The sequence below is a fragment of the Rissa tridactyla genome, chromosome 12, assembly GCF_028500815.1.
Source record: "Rissa tridactyla isolate bRisTri1 chromosome 12, bRisTri1.patW.cur.20221130, whole genome shotgun sequence".
NCBI classification, from domain to species: Eukaryota; Metazoa; Chordata; class Aves; order Charadriiformes; family Laridae; genus Rissa; species Rissa tridactyla.
In genome coordinates, this window is record NC_071477.1 from 10,779,695 (window position 1) to 10,801,430 (window position 21,736).

Genomic DNA, 21,736 nt, shown 5'->3' on the forward strand with positions numbered 1-21,736 from the left:
CATCTGATACAAACTGACAGCTGCACAGGGATCACACACATGGTGAAGAACGGCTTCAAACATGAACATCAGCCAACAGAAACCTATGGTGCTCATGGAAGGAGCTTTTCAATAGGGTTAGTAATTCATGTTAAAGTAGTTTAAAAGCTCTGACATCAGGACCAGCTCTCATGATACTCGGAGGGAGAAATGACTGCAGTTTTCTCTCTTTCCCAAGACCCTGCATGTGAGGCCGTTCATGGTGGGCAGCAAAGACTACAGCTCTGTGTCTAGGAATATGTTCCACATTTTGGGAACACGGGGGATGCTGGGGATGCAGCGTGATATTGCCTGTGATCTCTGGCTCCTGCAGCTTCTCCCTGGAGCTCAAGCCTACACACTTTGGGTGCGTTGTGTTACGAACTGAAGATGTCACCCACTCATGGTTCCCCACCATGCCAGGCAGACAGCCGGAGGGGACCTACAGCCCTCGGCAGCTGCTGGGCAAACCCACTCTTGGCTACCGGATCTGCAATTTGCCTGAGCAATTCCTTCCTTCTCAAATGATTCCAGTGTCAGAAGGAAGAAATGATATTTTTCTCCATGGTCTCTCAGCATTTGTTTATCTGCCACCTCGCCATTTGCTGGAGGCTGCCTGTTCTCTGGCAGGGCAATAAACATTATTAGCAGAGACAGGAAGGAGGCGAGGTCCGGGGGAGCATAGGCAGAATGTTATGGTATGTTTACAAAAGGTGGCCAAAAATATGACATCAGTATGTACAGAATTGCAACCACCGTGTTGATGCTGCATGTGGCTGGGAGTTATGGTCCTCTGAAAAAAAACGTGAAAACCTGTGATGGTGCACAGCAGGGATAATTTTCCTTTGCATTTTCTTTTTTTTTTTTTTTCCTTTGCAGGAAAACAATCTTCCTTTGCCATTTTTAAAGTATACCTTTCTTATCATGCCATTTGTAGTTAATGGGCGTTCTGGGCCTGCTGAAGTTGGTTGCTTTAGTCTTAAGCTCCGTGTGAGAAGGTCTGGAAGGGTTGGATCCACCAGGACTGGCTCACGTGTCATGCCTGCTGGCACGTTTCTAACCTCGCTCCCTCCTGTGATGCTTTCCTTCTCCTCCTCCTTGTCTTGAGACTGTGTGTCTTGGCAGTGCCATCTCCCCGTCTGATCCTTATCTCGCTCTTGGCTGCTGGGCTTGCCGGGCGCAAGGGCACGTTCCTGCTTCCCAGCCCAACAGCACGTTGTGTCTGGGGCCGTCGTCTCCGGGGCCGAGCCGCAGGAATGTGCTTCCTGAAGGGCTTGGTGTTTGAAACAGCAGCCTTTGCGTTTGGTATCACAACCCGGCCCAGATTACTGAAAATGTTACTTGCTACCTCAGGGCTGGAGCAGCTAAAAGTGGCTTTAAAAATCACAAATGAAAATAAAAATACCAGAGGAGAGAGAAGTCCATCCTGGAAAAAGGAAGACGCGGTGTTCAGCAATGCTTATCACACACTCCAGCACATTTTCTCTAATTACAGTTGACCCTTAGGAAGGGATTCTGGGGACCAAACTGATCAAGATCAACTCAGTTATTGATGAAAATTATAACCCATGAGCAGAGCCCAGTGTTACAGCTGGCTGGGACGGCGCCAGCTCGCCAGGCACCTGCATTTGCTGGGTGCTCGTTTTGGTACCAGGCTGCATGCGTTTTCTTTTACAGTATCTTAACCCTAGGCGGGTTCACTGGCAATGCTGGTCAGTACTGGTGGTTGCCCCATGGGTCCTGTTGCCTGCACATTGTAGGGATGCCTCCAGCGTGGCAGCCTGCGGCAACCCAAGGTGACCCCCCCCACCCCTGTGACCTCTATGGGGTGGCTCGTCCCTGCAGCCCGCCCTGCCTGTAGCCTCCTCTTGCCTGGAGAACTGACCAAGATCCATAATTCTGAGCTGCGATGGGAGTCAGCAACGACAATTCACACACAGGAGGGTTTATCCCTGTGCCCGCACTTTGCAGGTTGAGGACACAACCTCAGAGCCAACAAGTGCCTCAGCTGGGTGTGAGGAGCCACCTGATGTAGCCCGAATTCAGCCCTTTTCCAGTCTGTCCAGCTCTGAGGATCGCAGCCTCCATCCTTATACAAGCTGGGGGGTGAGGGGAGAGGCGCCTGCAGCGCTGCAGCCTGCCCGATGCCGAGGGATCGGCAGGACAGCGGGGAGGAGCCCCTGGGATCTGCCTCGGTTTCCATTAGCTTAGTTTGCTGCGCTGCAATTTTTAACTCAATTACATTGTTTGCAAAAGGAGAGTTTATAAACGCTTGTCACCAGGAGAACAAAGCTACATAATTAAACAATTTACCAGCGAGTCTGTGGCTTCAGTGCAATTCTCTGGGGTCATTCAATATTCCAATAAAAATACTGGGTGATACCATAAATATTGTAAATGGCTCTAGATGGTTTCCAAGGGCTATGTCAACTGTTTATTACATTCAAAGAGAAAAGAATAAGTGAAATCACAGGGAAGATAAAATTTAAATAAATAAAATAATAGGAAAAATAAAGCAAAAATATTTTCTTTTGTATTTTGAAAGCTCCGGAGGATGTTTTTGGCCAGCATGAGAGAAAACCATTGTATTTACCAGAATAACGAACCCAGGGCATCTGTGTGCACTTGCTCATAGGTTACATATGTATGTCTGTGGGGGCTGTGTATGGATGCTTAGATAAAATCTGCCCGCAACATGGGGAAAAATCTCTCTTTTTCTTTTTTATGATTGTTTGTGGCATTTGCAAATTCCAGCCATGGAGCTCAGGAATGCATCTCTTTCCCTGGCCAAGCTGCTGGCCCTGCCGCGGCGAGGGCAGCCCAAGGAGACCGCCACGAGCGGGCAGAGTTGTGGGATACATTACCCGCATCATTGAAAACACAGGAAGGTTGTTTAAAAGTTGTTGCTGAAGCAAGATAAATATTTGCCAGGCGTGATCCCACCATGCAATGACAAGTAAGCTGTATGGAATGTGTTAATAAAATATAAATGTTCTGAAAAGGAAACAAATGTTGCGGATGAGAAAACAAGGACAAAATGGACTTGTGGCACCTCCAAAGGCAACAATCGAAAACATATTTACAGGGACTGGGCTGAGCCCCGTGTATCTTCTGAGGAACGTAAATTGCAGTATGTGCAGATCACCCGGTAGAGCAGTGGGTTTCAGCGTGCCATGAAAACCCGAGTACTGCTCACAAGATGATGAGGTTTGTCCATCTTTAACTAACGCGGAGATGTGGGGCTTGGCCGCTTGAGGAACTGGAGACACCCAAGTCACCATGCAAGCAGCCTGTGCCAGCATCAGGGGCAGGAACTTTGCTGCTGCCCAGCACGGGGACCCGGGTGACACCATGACCTGTTGCAGGCTGGTGATCCCCTGCAGCCTACGGGCAAACCCCTTCTCCTCCCCAACGACCAACTGGGCGGCTCCAGTGGATCTGCATGGGCTCCAGTGAAGGCTTTTGGCACACGAAGCCCCAGGAGACAGTATTGGAGCATCCTGGTGGTGGTGTCCTGGTGGTGGAGCCCTGCTGGTGATGTCCTGGTGGTGATGCCCCAGTGGTGGTGCATCCTGGTGGTGGTGTCGTGGTGATGGTGCCCTGGTGGTGATGCCCTGGTGGTGGAGTCCCCATGGTGATGTCCCAGTGTTGGAGCATCCTGGTGGTGGTGTCGTGGTGATGGTGCCCTGGTGGTGATGCCCCGGTGGTGGAGTCCCCATGGTGATGTCCCCGTGTTGGAGCATCCTGGTGGTGATGCCCCAGGGGTGCCGTCCCAGGAGTCATGGCCTGGCAGGCAGCTCCAAGGTGGTGCTGGGAGCACTGTGGGGTGACCACAGGGCCCCACTTGCCACCTTGTGAAGATGCCCATCCAGTGCCTTGCTTGCAGGCCTGGGGCCCAGCTGCAGGTCTCACTCTTGCACTGGCAGAAACACATGAAACCGCCGTGGCTGGTGCTGGGGCAGGCTCAGGGACGGGTCCCACCATTCCGCTGCACTCAGTACCCCGCAGCACGGCAGAGGGTACAAGGACTTATCGGAGGGGAAGCACAAAGACGGGTTTTGGCAGAAGCAGGCGCGGGAACAGCAAGGAGGAGGGGGCCAGAGCGCGCTATAGAGGAGGCGCTGGGGAGCGGTAAGGCGGGGGAGGGAGGGGCGGAGCCGAGGGGAGTTCGGGCGTTTCCGGCGAGGGCTGACGGAGATTGCTGAGGCGGCGGCGAGGGCTGACGGAGATTGCCGAGGCGGCGGCGAGGGCTGACGGAGATTGCCGAGGCGGCGGCGCCCCGCGCACGCGCTGTGTGGAGGCGGGCTCCTGTAATGGCGGCGGCTGAGGCGGAGGTGGTTGGCCTGCGCTGTGGCATGGCCGGGGCCGGCGTCGGGGCAATGGCGGCAGGGCCTGCGATGGACGAGGCGGAGGCTGCAGGCCCTGCGATGGCCGAGGCGGGGGCCGCGGGGCCCGCGATGGCCGAGGCGGGGGCCGCGGGGCCCGCGATGGCCGAGGCGGGGGCCGCGGGCCCTGTGGTGGCCGAGGCGGTGCCGCCGCCGCCGCCGCTGCCGGGGTTGCAGCTGGTGCGGCAGGGCGCCGAGGCCTGCGTTTACCGGGGCCTTTTCCTCGGGCGGGCGGCGGTGGCCAAGCTGCGCATCCCGAAGCGGTACCGCCACCCGGCGCTGGAGGAGCGGCTGAGCCGGCGGCGGACGGCACAGGAGGCGCGGTCGCTGCTGCGGTGCCGGCGGGCAGGTGGGCCCCGGGAGCGGCGGGGCCGGGCCGCGGCGGTGTGAGGCGAGGCTACCCTGACAGGAGAGGCACTCCTGGGGGCCGGGTGCCTCCGTGCCCCCCGGTCTGCACGTCTCTCAGAGCAGATAATAGACATTTGGTGGCTTTCCTGCATCATCCACAAGGATGCCGGTGGTTTCTTCTCATCCCGGGGCGACCTGCTCTGCTTTTTCAGAGTAGTCGTCCCGTCCCCCCCCCGCCAAAAAAAAACCCGCAGTTGTCCTCGGCCAGAAAGGCCCTATGCGTGTTTTTCCAGGGAGTCTAGCCCCAGGAGGGGCTGATCCTACTGCCAAGCTCGAGCTGCCGGTGGGATTTAAGGCTGGAGGCCAGCAGAGCGTGGGTTGGAACCCAGAGGTTGGCGAAGGGTATTCCTCCATGTGGGTTATCAGTGGCCGGGGGTGTTCTCAATTGGCATTTCTGGCTAAGGCTTGTATTGGTTGTGTTTTGTTCTTAAAGTTGGAAAATCCTGTAAATTAACCACTAGTGTTTCGTTTGTTCTGTTTTTTTTTTTTTTTTTTTTTTAAATAGGGATTTCAGCTCCAGTGGTCTACTTTGTGGATTATGTCACCAACTCCATATACCTTGAAGATATTGTAGACTCAATTACTGTTCAAGATCATATTAATTCTCTACAGCAGAGTGGAAATGATACCAGTAGCCTCCTTATCTTAGCAGAGAAGATGGGTGAGCTGTTAGCGAGAATGCATGATGAAGATCTTATACACGGGGATCTTACAACTTCCAATATACTTCTGCGACCACCCACGGAGAAGCTGGACTTGGTACTGATAGACTTTGGACTCAGTTTTATTTCGGGTCTTCCGGAGGATAAAGGAGTTGATTTGTATGTTCTGGAGAAAGCTTTCCTCAGTACTCATCCAGATACTGAAGCTATGTTTAAAACTCTGCTAAAGACCTATGCAGCTACATCTAAAAAATCTGGTCCCGTGATCAAAAGGCTGGATGAAGTACGACTAAGGGGAAGGAAGAGATCCATGGTTGGGTAGAAGAGAGCAGGCTTAGGGACGGAGAAATGTTGCTACTTAGTTTCTGCAAATGTGGTTATTTATACTTCTAGTTGGTTTTATTTCAGAGTTGACTATTTTGATAACTGTGTCTACAAATAAATAAGTTTGAATGAGTTTAAGTGTCATAAAGTAACCAAAGCAATTGTGAGACGGGAGCACTGATAAGACAGAAACAACTAAAGGTTACCTCTTTTGTAAATGTTAAATATTTCTTCTAAAAAGTAGTTTACAGTGTCATTCAGCTCGCCCTCTTTGTGTGGTTAGAATCATACCAAGTAATCTTTCTCAGCCTGTGGACTCTGGATTTGTGTGAGGTACGAGAGGCCTGAGGATACCAGAGCATCTACAGAAGGTAATTAAGAAAAACAAATGTGTTATCTTTCTCAGAATACTTTACAACAGAATGTTTAAAACCATTATAAATGACACTACATGTCCTGAAAACTGAGTTCCGGGAGGTAAGCAACGCGGAAATACAGTGCTGAACATAAGACAGGTTCATTTTCTTCCAGCAGTAATTTTGTCTTTTTTAACTTTCAGTTGATGGTCTTTCCTTAAGCAAATATAAAACTTGTTAATCAAAAACAGTTTTCTGCTGAGAAACTTCCACTTTAAGCAAGCAGTCTGCTGTAAATTGCCATTATTTGGAGCTTTATTAGAGGGGCTGTTTGTATTGAGGTGGCCTGCCTAGGTAGGCAGTTGGCAGAGGTAGGCACTGGCTTTTTTGGTAACGTTTTCTCTATATTACTTGATTTTCTGGGTTACTATCTAATAGTGTCAATGTAAGATGGCTCAGAGGAGAAACTTATAAACCCCAGAGTAGGTGGGTTTGAAGGTAATCGGTCCTTTGTGTTGTAAGGAGGATGGGATGTGAGTTGTGTGCTGGGTGAGTGTGTGAGCTCTATCATTTACTTTAGATAATGATTTGAAAGAAACGGTGAACTTCTCCCAGGGCGATTTGCTGTTGGGCAGCCTCTGTCCCTCGGGGAAGATGATCGGAAGATCCTCTTCCATTACGCTGTCACTTGTGCTCTACCCGAAAGTGCTTCCACTAAAGAGGGAGCGAGCCATGTGGGTGTGTGGTTCCTCAATGGCAGTGTCCCTTCCATCAGGTCACAGCCCTCCGGAGGTGTAAAAGCAGCAGCAAAAAGCGGTGGGGGGGTCCTGGTGGGCACAGCCCTGCCTGGCTGGGGACATGGGGATGGGGGGCTTCTTCCTACCTGCTTAAAGCAAAGCAGCCTGAGCAAACCCCGGCCTAGGGACGCGTCAGGAGGGAACGGGGCCAGCCGTAGCGCTCTGGCTGGGGACCGGGGCCCAGCTGGGGGGCTCGAGGTGGGGAGAGCAGTAGGGCAGCGCCCTGGGGAGGGCGGGGCGGGGCGGGCGCCGGGAAGGACAAGGCGCTGCCGAAAACAGTCAGTCGCTCCATACGGTGGCGCCGCCGTAGCGGCGCTGCTCCGAAATGTTGAAGTTGTTGGTTCGCGGCGGTGCAAGTGTCCTAGCGCGGCGGGCTGCCTGTGCCCGGTGCGCATTCACCTCTTGCCACAGGAGCCGCCTGGGCGAGTGCCCGGCCCCGGCGTGGGGACCTGGGTTCCACCGCCCAGCCACAGCTTTGGACCCCCTCCCCCCGGCTCTGTGCTGCGGTGTATATTCTGTTTTCATTGCTTGCGTGCCCAGCCACAGGTTTGGATCCCCCTCTGCCATGGTGTATGTTCTGTTTTCATTGCCTGTGTGCACCAGCCGTGCTCGCCCCGGCATGGCACAGCCATGGGGGCAAGAAGAAGGAGCCATGTTTCCGTGCAGTGGGTTTTTAGAAGCTGCTGCAGATGCCGCACGCTGTCCTGCCTGCTTGGAGAGCAAACGCAACAGCCCAAGCCGCGCACGGTGACTCAAAACAGTGCTCCCCAGGTGGCTCTGGGTGGCCCATGGTGCTCCATCCGCCACGGTGGGAGCAGGTGGATGTGGGCTAACGAGTCCCCTACTAAGGCTTGATCTGAGCCCTGAATCCCGGACCCACGGAGGGGAGGCAGCATGCCTAAACCTCCCTGCCCGCCGTCCCCCACCTGTACAAACACCGCTTTGACTCTCTCCTGGTGATGCCGGGGCTGAGTGATGTTTGTAAAGCCCTTTGAAGAAGCCTGTTTCTAACTGTCAGTATGTTTATTAAAATGCAGCTCTCCCTGCGGGACCGCAGAGTAGAAACAAAGCTGATCGACTGCAAATTTTTGTGGCTGGCGTGGTGCTCGGAGATGAACTGGTAATGAAAACTGAGATTACTGGTAATGTAAAGCAAGATGTTTTGCTTTTTCACTGCATGATAAAACTCCTCCTTGTTACATAAGTGTTACTTCTTGCACATCTGTGTGACGGCTTGTTGATATTCCCTCTTGATCACCCCGATGTGTCTGTATGGGTTGCTGTGGTGAATGTGGGGCTATTGCTGTTTGAGGGTGGAAAAATCACAGCAGGTGCCGGTCCAGCGAAGGGGACGCTCTGGACCTGCAAAATGTCCACCCGCATCTCCTTGCAGCCACAGCTGTGTCGCTGGTTGGGCCTGTGGGAGCAGCTTCTTGGATGAAAAGCTCTGATTCCTTGGCTGGTTTGCAAGGCAGGTGGAATTTCCAGTCCTGGCTGGACTGCGGATAGCTTGTCTTGCTGCTGTGTTAGCTTTCAGTGCATCTGCATGGTCATAAGCAACACCCAAATTACTATTATTATTGATATAACTTGCCATTGCATTATTAATACTCGGGCTTTATCTGTCCGCTTATTGTTCGGTGACACTCCAGTGTGCATGCGTTCTCATAAGTAAAATAGGACTCCTGTTTTCCTTCTTTTTTTGTGGTGGGTTTTTTTTTTTTTTTGATGAATAGTTTATCCACTGCAAATGCAGTTTCAAGCCACCAATATTCTTTCAGAGTTTGGTCTGGCTTTTTACAAAGTCTTGAAAACATTTTGCAACCAAGTTTAGCTCAACTGAGTTTTGAAGGAAACCCGATAAAATAAGAACTACTCTTTTAAGTGAAATTGAAAGAAAATTGTCTTTGGAAAGAGATAAATTGTCTTTTTGGCTAGAAGCCCAAGCTTCTTTTTAACTTGGAGCAACTCTCTGTCTTGTTTTGTATTTGCACTGCCGGCCAAAGCAGCCCAGCGCTCAGTGCCACCCTCTTCAGAGCGCGAGTCGCACCCTGAGCATGGACACAGCGCTGTGTGACACCGGGACAAGCGGTGATGTCCTGCCCTGGCTGACCCCGAGGGGCCGTTCCCTCCAGCCCCAAAGGCTGTGTTGGCCTTCATCCCCCCCAAACCCTCCCGGGGGGCTCCGAGGGGTGCTGGGGGTGTGCAGGGTGATGGCTCATGTTGCACCCGGCCACTGGGGGTCTCTCTGCCACCGTCGCTAGCACCGGAAAAAACTTTATACTTGGGAAAAATGTTCTCTCGACAGAAAATATTTATAACTGTGTGCTGTTGGTCACTCTGGGTCTTTCTGCTGCTTGAATCTTCCTGCTTTTAAGAATGAATTGTCTCAGGGGACCAACTCCAGGCCTGCCAGGAACAACTTCATTTTCAGGGGCTTCCCAGCACCTGCCTGATCTTACAACACACCTGGGTATAACGTGAAGTGCCACGAACACAAGGAGTGTGCAAATAAGGTGTGGAAAGAGGAATAAAAGGAAATAGAGGAGTGCCAGAGTGCCATCAGCAGAATTTGCAGCATCAGGATTTCAGAGGAAATCGGTGGTTATTGACGGGGTTGCCTTTTTGTGTATTTTGGAGTCTGACTAGTGCCAGTGATTTCCCGCGTGGAAGTGGGGAGCCAGCTTGCGAGCTCGGGGTTACCAGCCTGACTTCAGCTTGCAGTAATAACAGCAAGTTCTGTTTTGCCCACTGATGCCGCAGGTGCATTTAATGGGGATTTTTGGAAGTAGATGTGAGTTGGTGCTATAGGAGTGCTAGGAGGAAAAACAGACCTGGAGGAAAACACATAGGAGCATGGCAAGAAAGAGGAATGAAAATGCAGTTGCATAACCTGGGTGTGCTGTTACCGTGACTTTTGGACAGTGGCTGCTCTGTGCCGGCAGTTACTGTGTGTATATGTAAAAACTGTGCATACAAGCTATACCGTGTAGGTTTTTTTTGAGTGAACCTTTTTTAGTCTAGGCCTTGATGTCTGCAGGAAATTGATATTTTCCAGTTTTGCAAGATGCAAAACACTGATAACCTTTTGCGACCCCCCCTCTCCCATCGCTGCTGATAGGAAACCAAGTTAGTGCAATAAAAGCATAAAAGCTCATTTGTAACCCAGAGTTCACTATGTGAGGGTCACTACAGATAAATAAATCCTCTCCCCGGCCCGAGCACAAGCTGGGTCCCACAGTGGTCCCTTCGGGCACTACGCAGCACCTCTTTCTTTTGTGCTTAGCTAAACTTACTCTGAAAGTAACGGAGAAGGGGTCTGAGCCCAGTGATGGCCGGGGAGCACGGGGAGCGGTACAGTGAGGGCAGCTGCTGCTGGTACTGGAAATGGGGGTGGTAGAGACAAGGAAACTAATTAGTTAAACCTTAATTGTCAGCTGAAGTCCTGGAAGGCCGAGGGAACCAGCATGTAGCCCCCGCACGATGCTCTGGGGTGGGAGCACTGAGCCCAGAGGGGCTGGGTGGGATGGGATGGGACGTGACTCGTGTCTCGGAGGGGGAATGTGCTCCTGTTCCCCTCGCCCTCCGCACTGGCAGAAGTCTGTACCTTTGTAAGAGAAAGAACAGACTGTGGCATTGATGGCTTATTATTCTTTTGAAGCTTTTTTTAACTTAGAAGGCTGATTTTGAGAGGAAAAGCTTTGTAGAGCTCCTTTGGTCCGGCACGTGGCACACACTCATATACGTGCTCCCGGTCTGATGGGTCTATTGGGTAAACTGGACCTGTTTTAAGCAGTTGGGTTGTTTTGATGGGCTGAATTTTGCCTTCAGGTCCTTAGCCATCCAGCCTCCCATCCTCTCGGTCATGCATCACTACCCAAGTGATAAAGCAGCTTATGCTACCATAGCCCAGTGTGGGGGCATCAAGATGGCACAGGAGTCCCCTACTCATTTTTTTTTTTATCATGATGACTTTTTATTCACGTAATTTAGCAGTTAAAGAAAAGCAAGATATAAATCCCCATAGCTTTCCCTCAGTCAGCTCTGTGCTTTCTTCTGGGCCCCAAAAGAAGGCGCACTTGCCAGCGGGGCTGGGCAGCCATGGGGCCAGGAGCCAGGCGGATGCCGGATCCTGGCTTTGCCAGCGGCCCCCGGTAGTGCCCGGCAAAAGCTTTTGTGTCTGTTCCGCTACTTGAAAAGAGCTGCAGTGGTGATGCCGTCATCCTCTAGCCCCTGCCTGGGATGGGTGTGGGGATTAACTGGTTTGTTACTATTTGTGCACAACTAAATATATATGCCGTTAAGGAGAGGGGAGGGAAGAGAGGTGGGTCCCGACCGGGAGCAGAGTCTGTTTAGACAGGGGTACAGTCCTGTCTCTAGTGCCGATGGTACCACCGCAGTCTTCCTCTCTGATTTCTTGTTCCCTGCGTGACAGTGATTCATGGTTTTTACAAGCCGGGGAGAGCTTCCCTCGGAGGGATCTGCTTTTTTATCCAGTGCATTTGACTCCAACTTCTTTGATGCTCTCGGAGTGACCTGCCTGGAGGTAGCAATTCTCCAGAGAGATGATTAATTGTGGAAAGGGAAGAGTTTCTCTGCTGAACATGATTTTTTTTTTTTATACATCTTTCACATGCATGGGGCCAACTCACCCATGTTTTGAGTATGTTTTAAAGCACTCAGGATGCTGGTGAGGTACCAAGTCAGGGGGTTATTTTGCTTTCCCTTTTTCCCCCTCGTTACTCAGCTTCACTTAGCCTCCAATGGCGACAATCCAGGCGATGCAAAAAGCAGAGAGAAAATCCAGCTCCCTTGACTTTGATCTCTTGCTCAACTTGATGGTGCCTCCGCTTGGTTTCCTGTGGTGTCTGCCTCTCGCTTGGGCTCCCCGCAGTCAGAGGGACACCCGCAACCTCTGCAGCGCTCGCGGAGGCTTACCTCGGTCCAGGGCAGGGCATCCTCTCCTGCCCCATGTGCTCGCCCATTTTCTTTCTGATGTCCCTGACGCAGGGCAGAGCTGGCAGGGAAATCTGCCCTCGGAGTTAGAACTGGGCAGCTTTTGTGTTTTCTTTTTGACTCACGATTGAAGCATCCTTAACTGCATGAGTCTGGCCTGGTTATTTTAAGGGCAGCCAGGGTATAGTCATGCTACTCGCTTGCTTCTTGGGCTCACACTTGTGCAAGCCAAGACTTTGTCTCCTGCTTTTCCGGTATTTCCCATGGCTCTATCCCGCTCCGCGCCACTGGCCTTTTGTTTGGTTGTGTTCCCTTATTTTTAATGAAAAAAAAAAAAAAAGAAGCATTTCACATGGCACTGCAAACAACTTGTCAAACCTCTGAGTCACTGGTTAAATTGAATTGTCAAAAGAATCACAGCTCCCTGTTTTCCTCATGTTTTTGAGTTTTTCGTGATGTGTATTTGTGTACTGTTTCTGTGCCTGGAGCAGAAATATTTGATAACTAAACCAGATATTTGGGTGTTTTTTCCTAGTAGTCACTTGTACTATTTCTTTATATTTAGAAGTATTGTGCCCACGTTATTAGCGCAGCCAGGTGCTATTTGATGGCCTGCAACCTCCAGATGGTCAAACCGAATGAGCTCTTGTACCACTGGAGTTTTTGAACCACTTTTGAATTGTCTCTGCTGCCGAACCCTGCTGGCTGCAAAAGCTGGGGAAAAATGGTGAGATGGGGGGGTAGACACGATCTGGGGGTTGTGGGGCAGTATAGGGGGCAGAAGGGCAGTATGGCCAAGGGGGGTATAGTGGAGCAGTATAGGGGGCTGAAGGGCGGTATAGGGGGTTGAAGGGCAGTATGGTGAGGTGGGGGGGTATAGCGGGTCAGTATAGGGGGCCGAAGGGTGGTATGGTGGGTTGGGGGGGTATAGCGGGTCAGTACAGGGGGCCGAAAGGCAGTATGGCAGGGGGGTATAGCGGGGAGGTATAGGGGGCCGAAGGGCAGTATGGTGGGGTGGGGGGGTATAGCAGGGTGGTATAGGGGGCCGAAGGGTGGTATGGTGGGGCGGGGGGGTATACCGGGGCAGTATAGGGGGCAGAAGGGTGGTATGGTGGGGTGGGGGGGTATAGCAGGGCGGTATAGGGGGCCGAAGGGTGGTATGGTGGGGCGGGGGGGTATACCGGGGCAGTATAGGGGGCAGAAGGGTGGTATGGTGGGGTGGGGGGGTATAGCAGGGCGGTATAGGGGGCAGAAGGGTGGTATGGTGGGGCGGGGGGGTATAGCAGGGCGGTATAGGGGGCCGAAGGGTGGTATGGTGGGGTGGGGGGATATAGCAGGGCGGTATAGGGGATGGAAGGGTGGTATGGTGGGGCGGGGGGGTATAGCAGGGCGGTATAGGGGGCCGAAGGGTGGTATGGTGGGGTGGGGGGATATAGCAGGGCGGTATAGGGGATGGAAGGGTGGTATGGTGGGGCGGGGGGGTATAGCAGGGCGGTATAGGGGGCCGAAGGGTGGTATGGCGAGGGGGTATAGCGGGGCGGTATAGAGGGTGGAAGGGTGGTATGGCAGGGCAGAGGGTATAGCGGGGTGGTATAGGGGGCCGAAGGGCGGTATAGGGGGCTGAAGGGCGGCGTGGCGGGGAGGTATAGCGGGCAGAACGGGGGTATAGCAGGGCGGTATAGGGGGCCGAAGGGCGGTATGGCGGGGCGGGGCGGTACAGCGGGGCCCCTCCCGGCGGGCGGGGCGGCGGCGCTCGGCTCCCGCGGGATAAAGGGGGGGAGCGGCGACGGGGGAGGAGGAGGAGGAGGGAGGAGGATGGCGGCGCTGGGGGCGCTGGTGAAGAAGGTGTGGAGCGTCCGGCGGTTCGTGGTGCTGCTGTGCGCCCCGCTGGCGCTGGTGCCCGTGCTGCTCAGCCTGCCCCCCAAGGTACCCGCGACCGGGGCGGGGGGGGCACGGAGCGGAGGCCACCGCCGTGGAGCCCCCCGCCAGCTGGGGCTGCCACCCAGGGTTGCAGACTGGGGACACGGAGCAGGGGACAGCGAGTGGGGCGCACTGAGCCGGGATGCGGATGGGGGGGGGCTGCAACCAGGGACATAGAGGAGGGGACACCAAGCAGGACACAGCGGCTGGGACCAGGAGCACAAACTGGCACACTGACTCGGGCATGGACCAAGGGTACGGATCGGCGTTACAGGCTGGGGGCGTGAACTGTGGGGCACGGCCCTGGGGACACCGACAGGGGACATCGCCTTGGTGGTCTGTCCCACCTTGCTGCTCCCCTGTCCCTCAGCCCCAGCAGTATTTGGTCCTCATGAGGGTCACCCTGCTACCTGCCAGGGTTCCCCCATGTCGGGAGGGGACCGCCGAAGCCTGCAGTCTGCCACAGCTCCTCACACTTCTGCAGCCACCTTAGAGCGCAAATGGAGGGGACATCCTGGGGTGACCTTAACTTTTAGGGGGAAGAAGGGACAGATAGTGTGGACTGTATTTATGTTGCTTATATAGACATGGGGAGGGGTAAGGGACCTATGGTTCAGAATCGGCTCGAACTAAGTAGCACTAACTAGTACTTCTTGCTGATACCTACCTGCCTTATCGTGGTTTTTATCAGTAGTCCTCAAAGGGGATCTGGGGAAACTGAGGCCGAGCTGGTCCACAGCCAGCATCACCCAGCAAGGTGTTTGTAGAGCTGGGGTAGAAGGCAAGTGCTCGGAGCTCTGAGGCTGCCTGGCGTTGCTGTCCTATCCCTTTCCTATGGGAATTGCATGGGTAGCGGCCGTGTGGGCAGGGAGAGAGGGATGCTGTGGGGCTGGGAAATGCAGGGGAGCCGCAAGTGCCACCGGTACCCCTGAGGGCAGTTCTTGGGGGGACCTTTGGTGCTGTATCTGAAAAGGCTTTGTGAGTGAGACGTTTGTGGTGTCCTGTAGATGTGGAATAGACTGGACTCCTGGTAAGGTTTGGGTTTTGGCATGTGTGTTAGGCTGCACGTTAAGCAATCTGTGGCAAAACTTTGGAGGCTGGAGGATTTTGCAGCTGTCCCATGTACGCAGCTCTCCTTGCACCAGGAGGTCCGAGCCGCGGTGGAAGTCCACGGGAAGTCACTGGGAAATTTTGTGCCTTTGACTTCAGTATGGACAGGATTTCACTCTTACGTTCTGACTCAGATCCATTTGAGAATGACTTTGTTTACATCAGAAAAGAAGTGATGTTCAGTACTTAGTGATTATAGAATGATTCAGAAGCTGTAAGGACATGAAGGTGGCATTTAATTCTGCCAGTATAGTGCTTGTCAGGTGAAACCTTTACATTCAAGATAGCAAAATAAATCTCGCAAATAAAAAAAAAATAGAAAGACCATTGCTTTATTTAATGATACCATGTGTTAAAAGAGAAAATTCTTTGGATTTTATCTCCCTTTTTTCTATTTTGCATTATTGCGTGAGTTCTTAATAGGAATATACTAAATGTCTGCCTCAAAGAGCAGAAAGCATGTTGCACAACAGGTACTTAATTCCTTTGCAGACTCATAAGTAGATAATTATATTTGTACATTCATTTACGGTAGCCGACCAAGTGACTTCAATTATATTTAATAGTATCTTGTTTGACTTGAGCATGTATAAAATCATGAGATACAGTTAGAGGGTGAGGAGATGCACTGTATGCTCCGCACAAGCTTGTGCCCGAACCGCGCCGTGGTTAACTGTGAGAATAAATCGCAGATTAATCTGGCACGGGGCTGCAAGAAAGCCTTCGATCCAGATGCTCTGTGGACTGGGTAGAAGTGTATAGTGTTACAGAGGCTGCGTAAAGATTTGGGTGTTCAGGAAAGGGATTTCTCCACATGTACAGAAGAAAACCAAGTCTCTGCTGGTGTCATGGTGCTGTTCACACCCCTCCACCCTTATGGTGGACCTTGTGGACAGTCCGGTCTGATCAATGCCGCCTTATTAAAGAAAAACGGGTGATGGGAGAGTGGAAGTGCTTGCAGCTGAGGGGGTGAAGGAGCAGAGGGGCAGCTGTGGGTGGGGATGGAGAGGCCCTGGCGGAGCCGACTGGTCCGCTCGCCTTAGTTCTTCATTTTCCGTGGGCGCTAAATGCATTGCAGCTGGTAGCAGTGAGGCTGGCTGGTACCTGCACTTGTCACTGTCAAAACTCTGATGCTCACGGGACTGATACCCAGTGCAACATTTCAAGCTGCCCAACTACAGCTTCACTGAGTTCTCCCCAGTTTGGCACAGGGGTGAACCTGTAGCTGTGAGCTACCACGGGAAATCGTATGCATTCATGTTCAGGGGTCAGTGGTTCATCTACAGTTTCAACACAAAGTTGTCCCTCAGTTGTTCAGCAAGAAAGGAAACTTGCTGTTGCATCAACAGGGGATTAAGTTCTGACGTCCGGAGCTTGCTTGGACTGCGCTCCGCAGCCCGAGCCGCAGGGGGCTGCAGGAGGGGAAGGGAACAGGTTATGCTTTTAACCACAGTAAAAAACAACCACGGGGAGGGGTGACAGGCGAGGGCTCAGCAGGCGGGGGATCTGGTGGTGGTGGAGTTTGGAAGGTGTCCTGTTGTGTGATGGAAGATGTGCGCACTCAGCTGCACCGCTTGGGTTGGATGGTTGCTCCTAACGCGGGGCTCGAGTCCAGCCTGGGCAGCCGGGTTGCAAGAATGGCTGCAGGTGTTCAGCAAGTTTCATCTCAGAAGGAATTCGACTGACTGGGCTGCTGCTGGTGTTACTGGGAGGCTGTCCCAGGCAGGGCACCCACGGAAAGCAGGCTGGGGCAGGAAGAGCTCCTGGTGTGGTGCAGTCATTGTAGCAACCTTGATGCTACCAAGTACTTGCGCATGTGGAGCATGGCAGAGCTGGGTGGGCTGGAGAACCCCATGTTCCTGCTGGGATGGTCGGTTTGCTGCCCCACAGGGTGTTACAGAAACTGGCAGGAGATGAGAAGCAGTGAGGCTCAGCCCTTGCTAACCTCAGGATGAGATTTCCCTTGTAAAAAGGTGTCTTACAGGATCCTCTGCTCTGGGGATGCTAAAATCTGTTCCCGCATCGTGTCACCATTTACCTTCTCCCCACTGGGATGCGCAGCAATCTTAATGTCCCAGGGGACTGCAGCCATAAGGAGCCACCTGAGCTTTGGCTTCAAGGGTAGTCTTTCACTTGGATCTGGAGACCAAGAAATCATGACCTAAAGTTGATATAACAGAGAACTACAAATAGGATGTGGCTTCTTGGATTAGCGTGTACTTCTGAGTGACACCCTGTGGTCTGGGTGCAGTGGATTTTTCTAGTGAAACCTGGGCCTGGGTGACATCTCCCTGGAGACAAAATCCTTTGAGAAAAATCATCCATCAAGTCTGGCCTTGCTTGTTGCTGCTGAACTCCAGCATCCCTACCTGCAAGCTGCTGCTAAAGCTCTCATCAGCTGTCACCCTGCAGCGGTTGTTCTCCAGATCTCTGTGTGAGTCACTTCGCAGAGGGACAGTGACAGGGCTGACATGACGCTGACACTACATTGATAGCCCTTGCTTTTACTTGATGCCCTTTGTAGGTTGTGGTCGTGGAGAGGGAGACTTGCCTAAGTGGTTTTGTCTGCAATCTCCTTTCTCCTAAACAGAAAAATGAAATTTCTGCGTTGTGGGTGGGTTTGCTGAGACCTCAGGGTGTGCTCCCCAAACTGGGGCGGGAGCAGTGACTTGTGTCCGTCGCATGAAACAGGAGAAGGAAATGCTTTGTGTGGACCAGCTTCCCCGGAACCAGTTCTTTGCGCGAGGGTCTCTGTTGCCTCCCGCTCTCGTTGCTGCTGAAATGGCTGAATATTTGTCCCACGAGTGGAAGTGCCTGCGACCCCCCCTGCTCGGAGGGCTGTGAATGATTGCAGAGAGCTCGGGCAGGGCAGGAGGGGCTGGAGGAACTGTTCTGCTGGAAAGGGCATGGGGGGCACTTTTAATGAGCTGTGCAAAGAGCTTGTTCCAACAGCTTCTAATGAACTCAATGTCTACAGCCTCTTGGCTTGGTAACAGCTGAGGCAGCCAAATCTGCTAAAAGGAGCTCAGAGCAGGCAAATAGGGCCCCATGCCTTCAGAAAACAGACTTGACTTCCTCAGTGGCCATAGAGCAATTTAAAATTAACTTGAATGTAATGAGTCCTCCTGATTAGAACAAGGAGACTTTGAGAACTTCCAGAAGAAAAATGATATTGCTTGCGCTCGAAAGCGAAGAACATGAATAGTCTCCAAACAAAGGCTTTGTGGGGAAAGGGGGTGATGCCAATGTAGGCGAGCGGCATGGTGGGCTGGGAGCAGGATGTCCTGGGAGCTGGATCCTGGGCTGGAGAGCATGGGCGGGCAAGGAGGCAGCACTCAGGAGGGCAGCCTGGCGGGTGAAATAAGTGATTGTAGCCCGAGTGTACATTTCATGCACAAAGTCCATCCCTGCTACATACGTGCTTGGTGAGTTAGAAAGGCTGGTTTCACAAAACCGGAAGCAATGGTCAGTTGAAAGAGATGAGAGGAAGAACTTCAATGGGGAAAAAGGGGTGATAACTGGAAGCCGGGCGACTGCATTTTACCACGTGCTCTGTGAGCTTCAGTCTGGAGAGAAGGGAGGCTGGGCAAAGAGCAGGCTGGCACAGAGGAAGCGAAAGCAGCAATACTTAGGGGAAAAGGGATGTTGACAAGAGTCAGATTGGAAGCAAAGAACCACTGAAAACATTAAAAGGGATGTGAAAGAATTGAGGACGAAATCCCTGGGCAGGGTGTTGAGGGTGATGAGCGGTGTTTCGAGTGTGTGGCACAAAAGGAATCTGACCCATGGTATTCTGTCGCCAGATGGACAACGCAGAAATAGCCACATTCAATGAAGCATTTTTGTTCTGTACTCGGGAAAGCACTTGTAGTACAGTCCTGTATCATAGGGAGTTGTCTGATAATGAAATATTTTTATTACGACAGTAACTAAAGGAAGTTAAAATACTTGCATCCAGCCCTGGCTACTTTAAAATCTACAGGTTTAGGCAACTTCCATATGAGAGAAGTTTTGTGAACCAATAAAGCAGGTGCATTTCTACAAACCCCAGGGTAGATGGAGATCAGTGGGACCATTGGCTGCAGGTCAGGATGATCCGGAGTCACTCTTGGGAAGCAGATTCCAAAAAAGGACTTAAGATGGCGATATTAATTAGTTGAACACGGCTACCAGACGGGCTACCCGCAGCCAAGAGGGTTAATGTGATATTTGTGTGTATGGACATGTGAAAGTTGAGAAAGAGCAATGAGGATCTACCAGGCTGCTGTTCGCTGAGGTTGTGGCTTTCACCAGAACTCCCTTACAGTTTGGCTTCCACAGCTGAGAAATGGCTTTGACAAATTGGAGACATCTCAGGACGAGTAAAGGACTGGAGAACAGGCCATGTTATGAAAGGCTATGGGAGCTCAACCTTATTCTTCCAAAGAATAAAAAGGTAAGGAGTAACTTGATCACTACCTTGAAGGCATATCCATCATGAGCAGAGTTTGGGTAAGGGCGATAAAGGAAGAGCAGATAAGAAGGTGCAGGGAGTTGAAGCTGGCAGATTCAGATTATCACAACGTAATGTTAACAGAGAGGTTAATTAATCATAGGAACGGCTTACTAAATTTATGGCGGGTCCACCGTCACTGAAAATGCTTATTTTTTTCTAACCAAATGTGGTGGATCTATCTTAAAAACAATCCCAAACCCAGATGCTGAAATGGAGATTCAAAAGGGGAGCCCTGTTATCCTTGCACACGGTGTCAAGTCATCACACCGTGCTGTTTTACCTTCACAGTCCATGAAATGTTTGAAGATGCAGGATCTATTGCTGCCTCCAAGAGAAGGCGTGAGCCTCAGACCTCTGAGCCAGGGAGGATTTTCTCCAAGATGCCCATTTCATTTTTGTCAGTAGTTTCCTACACGATCTTGGTCAATTTGCCCACTTTCTCTGAGCTACGGCTATCCGGTTTCCAAAATAGAGAAAATGATTCTGTTTTGCTGCCAACTACAAAATACTTCAAGAAGTTTAAATAGAAATGTTTAATAAGCTTTATGTCTTTTTAGCGTAACTCCAGAGCAAAATATCCTCCCTGCAGCTCTTCGAGCTTGTGCCCTTGTGTTACTGGCCCCTTTCTAGCCACTCTGTAAATACCCAGTGGGAGCAAAACAACTCTGCTGGCAGGGAGGCTGGTAAACAGGGCTTGGTTTGTGTCCAGATTACATCATATTTGCAGGAGCTGGGTTGGTAGAAATCAGATTCACATATCCATCATGTTGGCGAGCAGAAGGTGAGAGAGAGATGGCCAGTAGCGTGGTCACAGCTGCAACGTGACAACAGTTTGCGAGTGAGATGCTAAAAGCAACTGGTACTTTTTTTGTACTGAGTAGTTCTGAGTATTGCAGATAGGATGTTCCTTTGTGATGGCAGTGGGATAAAAGGGCTTGGAAAGCTCTAGTTTCAGCCAAAATGTCTCTTGGTATTGGGATTGAGGTCCTGGAGGAGCCTGGTCACTTGTTTGCCTGGTCATAGGGCGGCGTGGCGATGGGGAGAGCCCACATCGGGGTAGTGAGGCTGTGATGATCATGTAACATGCAAAGGTTGATGGAGAAAAAACAAAGCTTGGCAGTGCCTTTGGGTAGGACGTCTTTGAGCGCTGTGTCTGTCTGGCAGGGAGGCTGTGGGCACTGGGCAGGTGGCACGGGGCTGCCGGAGAACAAGGTCCAGCTGAAGCTTCTGATGTTCCCTTTCAGGTTGGTGGTGGGGACTGGTGACACGTGGATGCCCGTGCCTTGGTGCTATGCCTGGGTGAACCGATTTGCCTTATCTGACCCACATTCCCTGCCAGCACCTTCTTTCCCTGGGGCACCTCATTGGCCATTCCAGGAGACCACCTGCTCCCTCCAGCTCTCCTGCCCACGGGAGACTACCTCGTGGGTTGGCTTCCTCTGCCGTAGCTCAGCAGGTCCCCCAGTGTGGAAAATTCCGGTGCTTTCAGTGCAGCGAAGGCAGGATCTGTGTCTGGAGGGGCAGAGGTCGCTCTCAAGGCTCTTGAGCAACAGGAAGGAGAGCTGCTGTAGTCCAGAGCACTTCCCTGGAAATCATTAAGTGGTTATAGAATTAACCCAATCATGAGACCCACTTTAAAGTTCGTATGTGCTACCATTTTCCCCCCTGAACTTTGATAGACTTATCTTGAAAAAAAGCTGCAGGGAGGTGAGGAGTCGTCTGACAGTGACACGGCAGAGGGATCGAAGGATAAAGATCATGTCGGGGTGATGGTGCTGCACACAACAGTGGATGCAGCCCCGAGTGTCCCGGGGCAGCTGCGGCCGTCTCTCTAAAGGACCATTCTTCTGCCGTTTGTTAGCATTTATTGTTTGCATACTAACCAAACTTGCTGGGCACTGGGAGCATTAATTAATTAACATTGATTAACCTTTTGATTTTATATACAGTTTGGTTCAATTTTATTAGTGGTTTTGAATTTTTTTGTTTTATTCTGGGGAGTGCTTGCTCCAAATCTGAGTTATTCTGAAGTGGTCTTGTTCCTTTTTTGTTGAATGATGGTCCCATCTTCAGTGAAAAACTTGTTTAATATAGGTGCAGTTTGCCCTCTTTTGGGGCAGAATAAATTGCATAAACAATGCTACAGCATTCTTTTCAAGTGGTTTGCTGTTGATCCGTATAGGTTTTGAAATTTCGGGAAAACTCTCCATATAGCAGTTCTTTCTGCTCTGTTTTGGTTTTACCCCTTGGCCTTTGATTTTTGCAATGAAGATTAGTTATTAGATTCATGCTGTGTTTCATTGCA

At 51.6% G+C, this 21,736-nt stretch overlaps 2 protein-coding genes across 3 annotated transcripts in view; both read left to right on the forward strand.

Moving 5' to 3' along the window:
- Positions 1-4,296: 4,296 nt before the first annotated feature.
- Positions 4,297-5,935, forward strand: TP53RK (TP53 regulating kinase). 2 transcript variants are annotated; one of them, XM_054218518.1, is made up of 3 exons: positions 4,303-4,454; positions 4,485-4,752; positions 5,317-5,935. In XM_054218518.1, exons 1-3 carry the CDS (start codon positions 4,332-4,334, stop codon positions 5,793-5,795), a joined length of 870 nt encoding a protein of 289 aa, XP_054074493.1. In that variant the 5' UTR covers positions 4,303-4,331; the 3' UTR covers positions 5,796-5,935. The 2 variants fall into 2 exon arrangements, with proteins under 2 accessions (XP_054074492.1, XP_054074493.1); XM_054218517.1 differs by having other exon boundaries at positions 4,297-4,752.
- Positions 5,936-13,705: 7,770 nt separating this feature from the next.
- SLC13A3 (solute carrier family 13 member 3) overlaps positions 13,706-21,736 on the forward strand; it is a 28,420-nt gene continuing 20,389 nt past the window's right edge. The window contains exon 1 of the mRNA XM_054218516.1: positions 13,706-13,832. Within this exon, the coding sequence (XP_054074491.1) occupies positions 13,722-13,832 (111 nt within the window). The 5' untranslated portion in view covers positions 13,706-13,721. The remainder of the gene's footprint in view (positions 13,833-21,736) is intronic.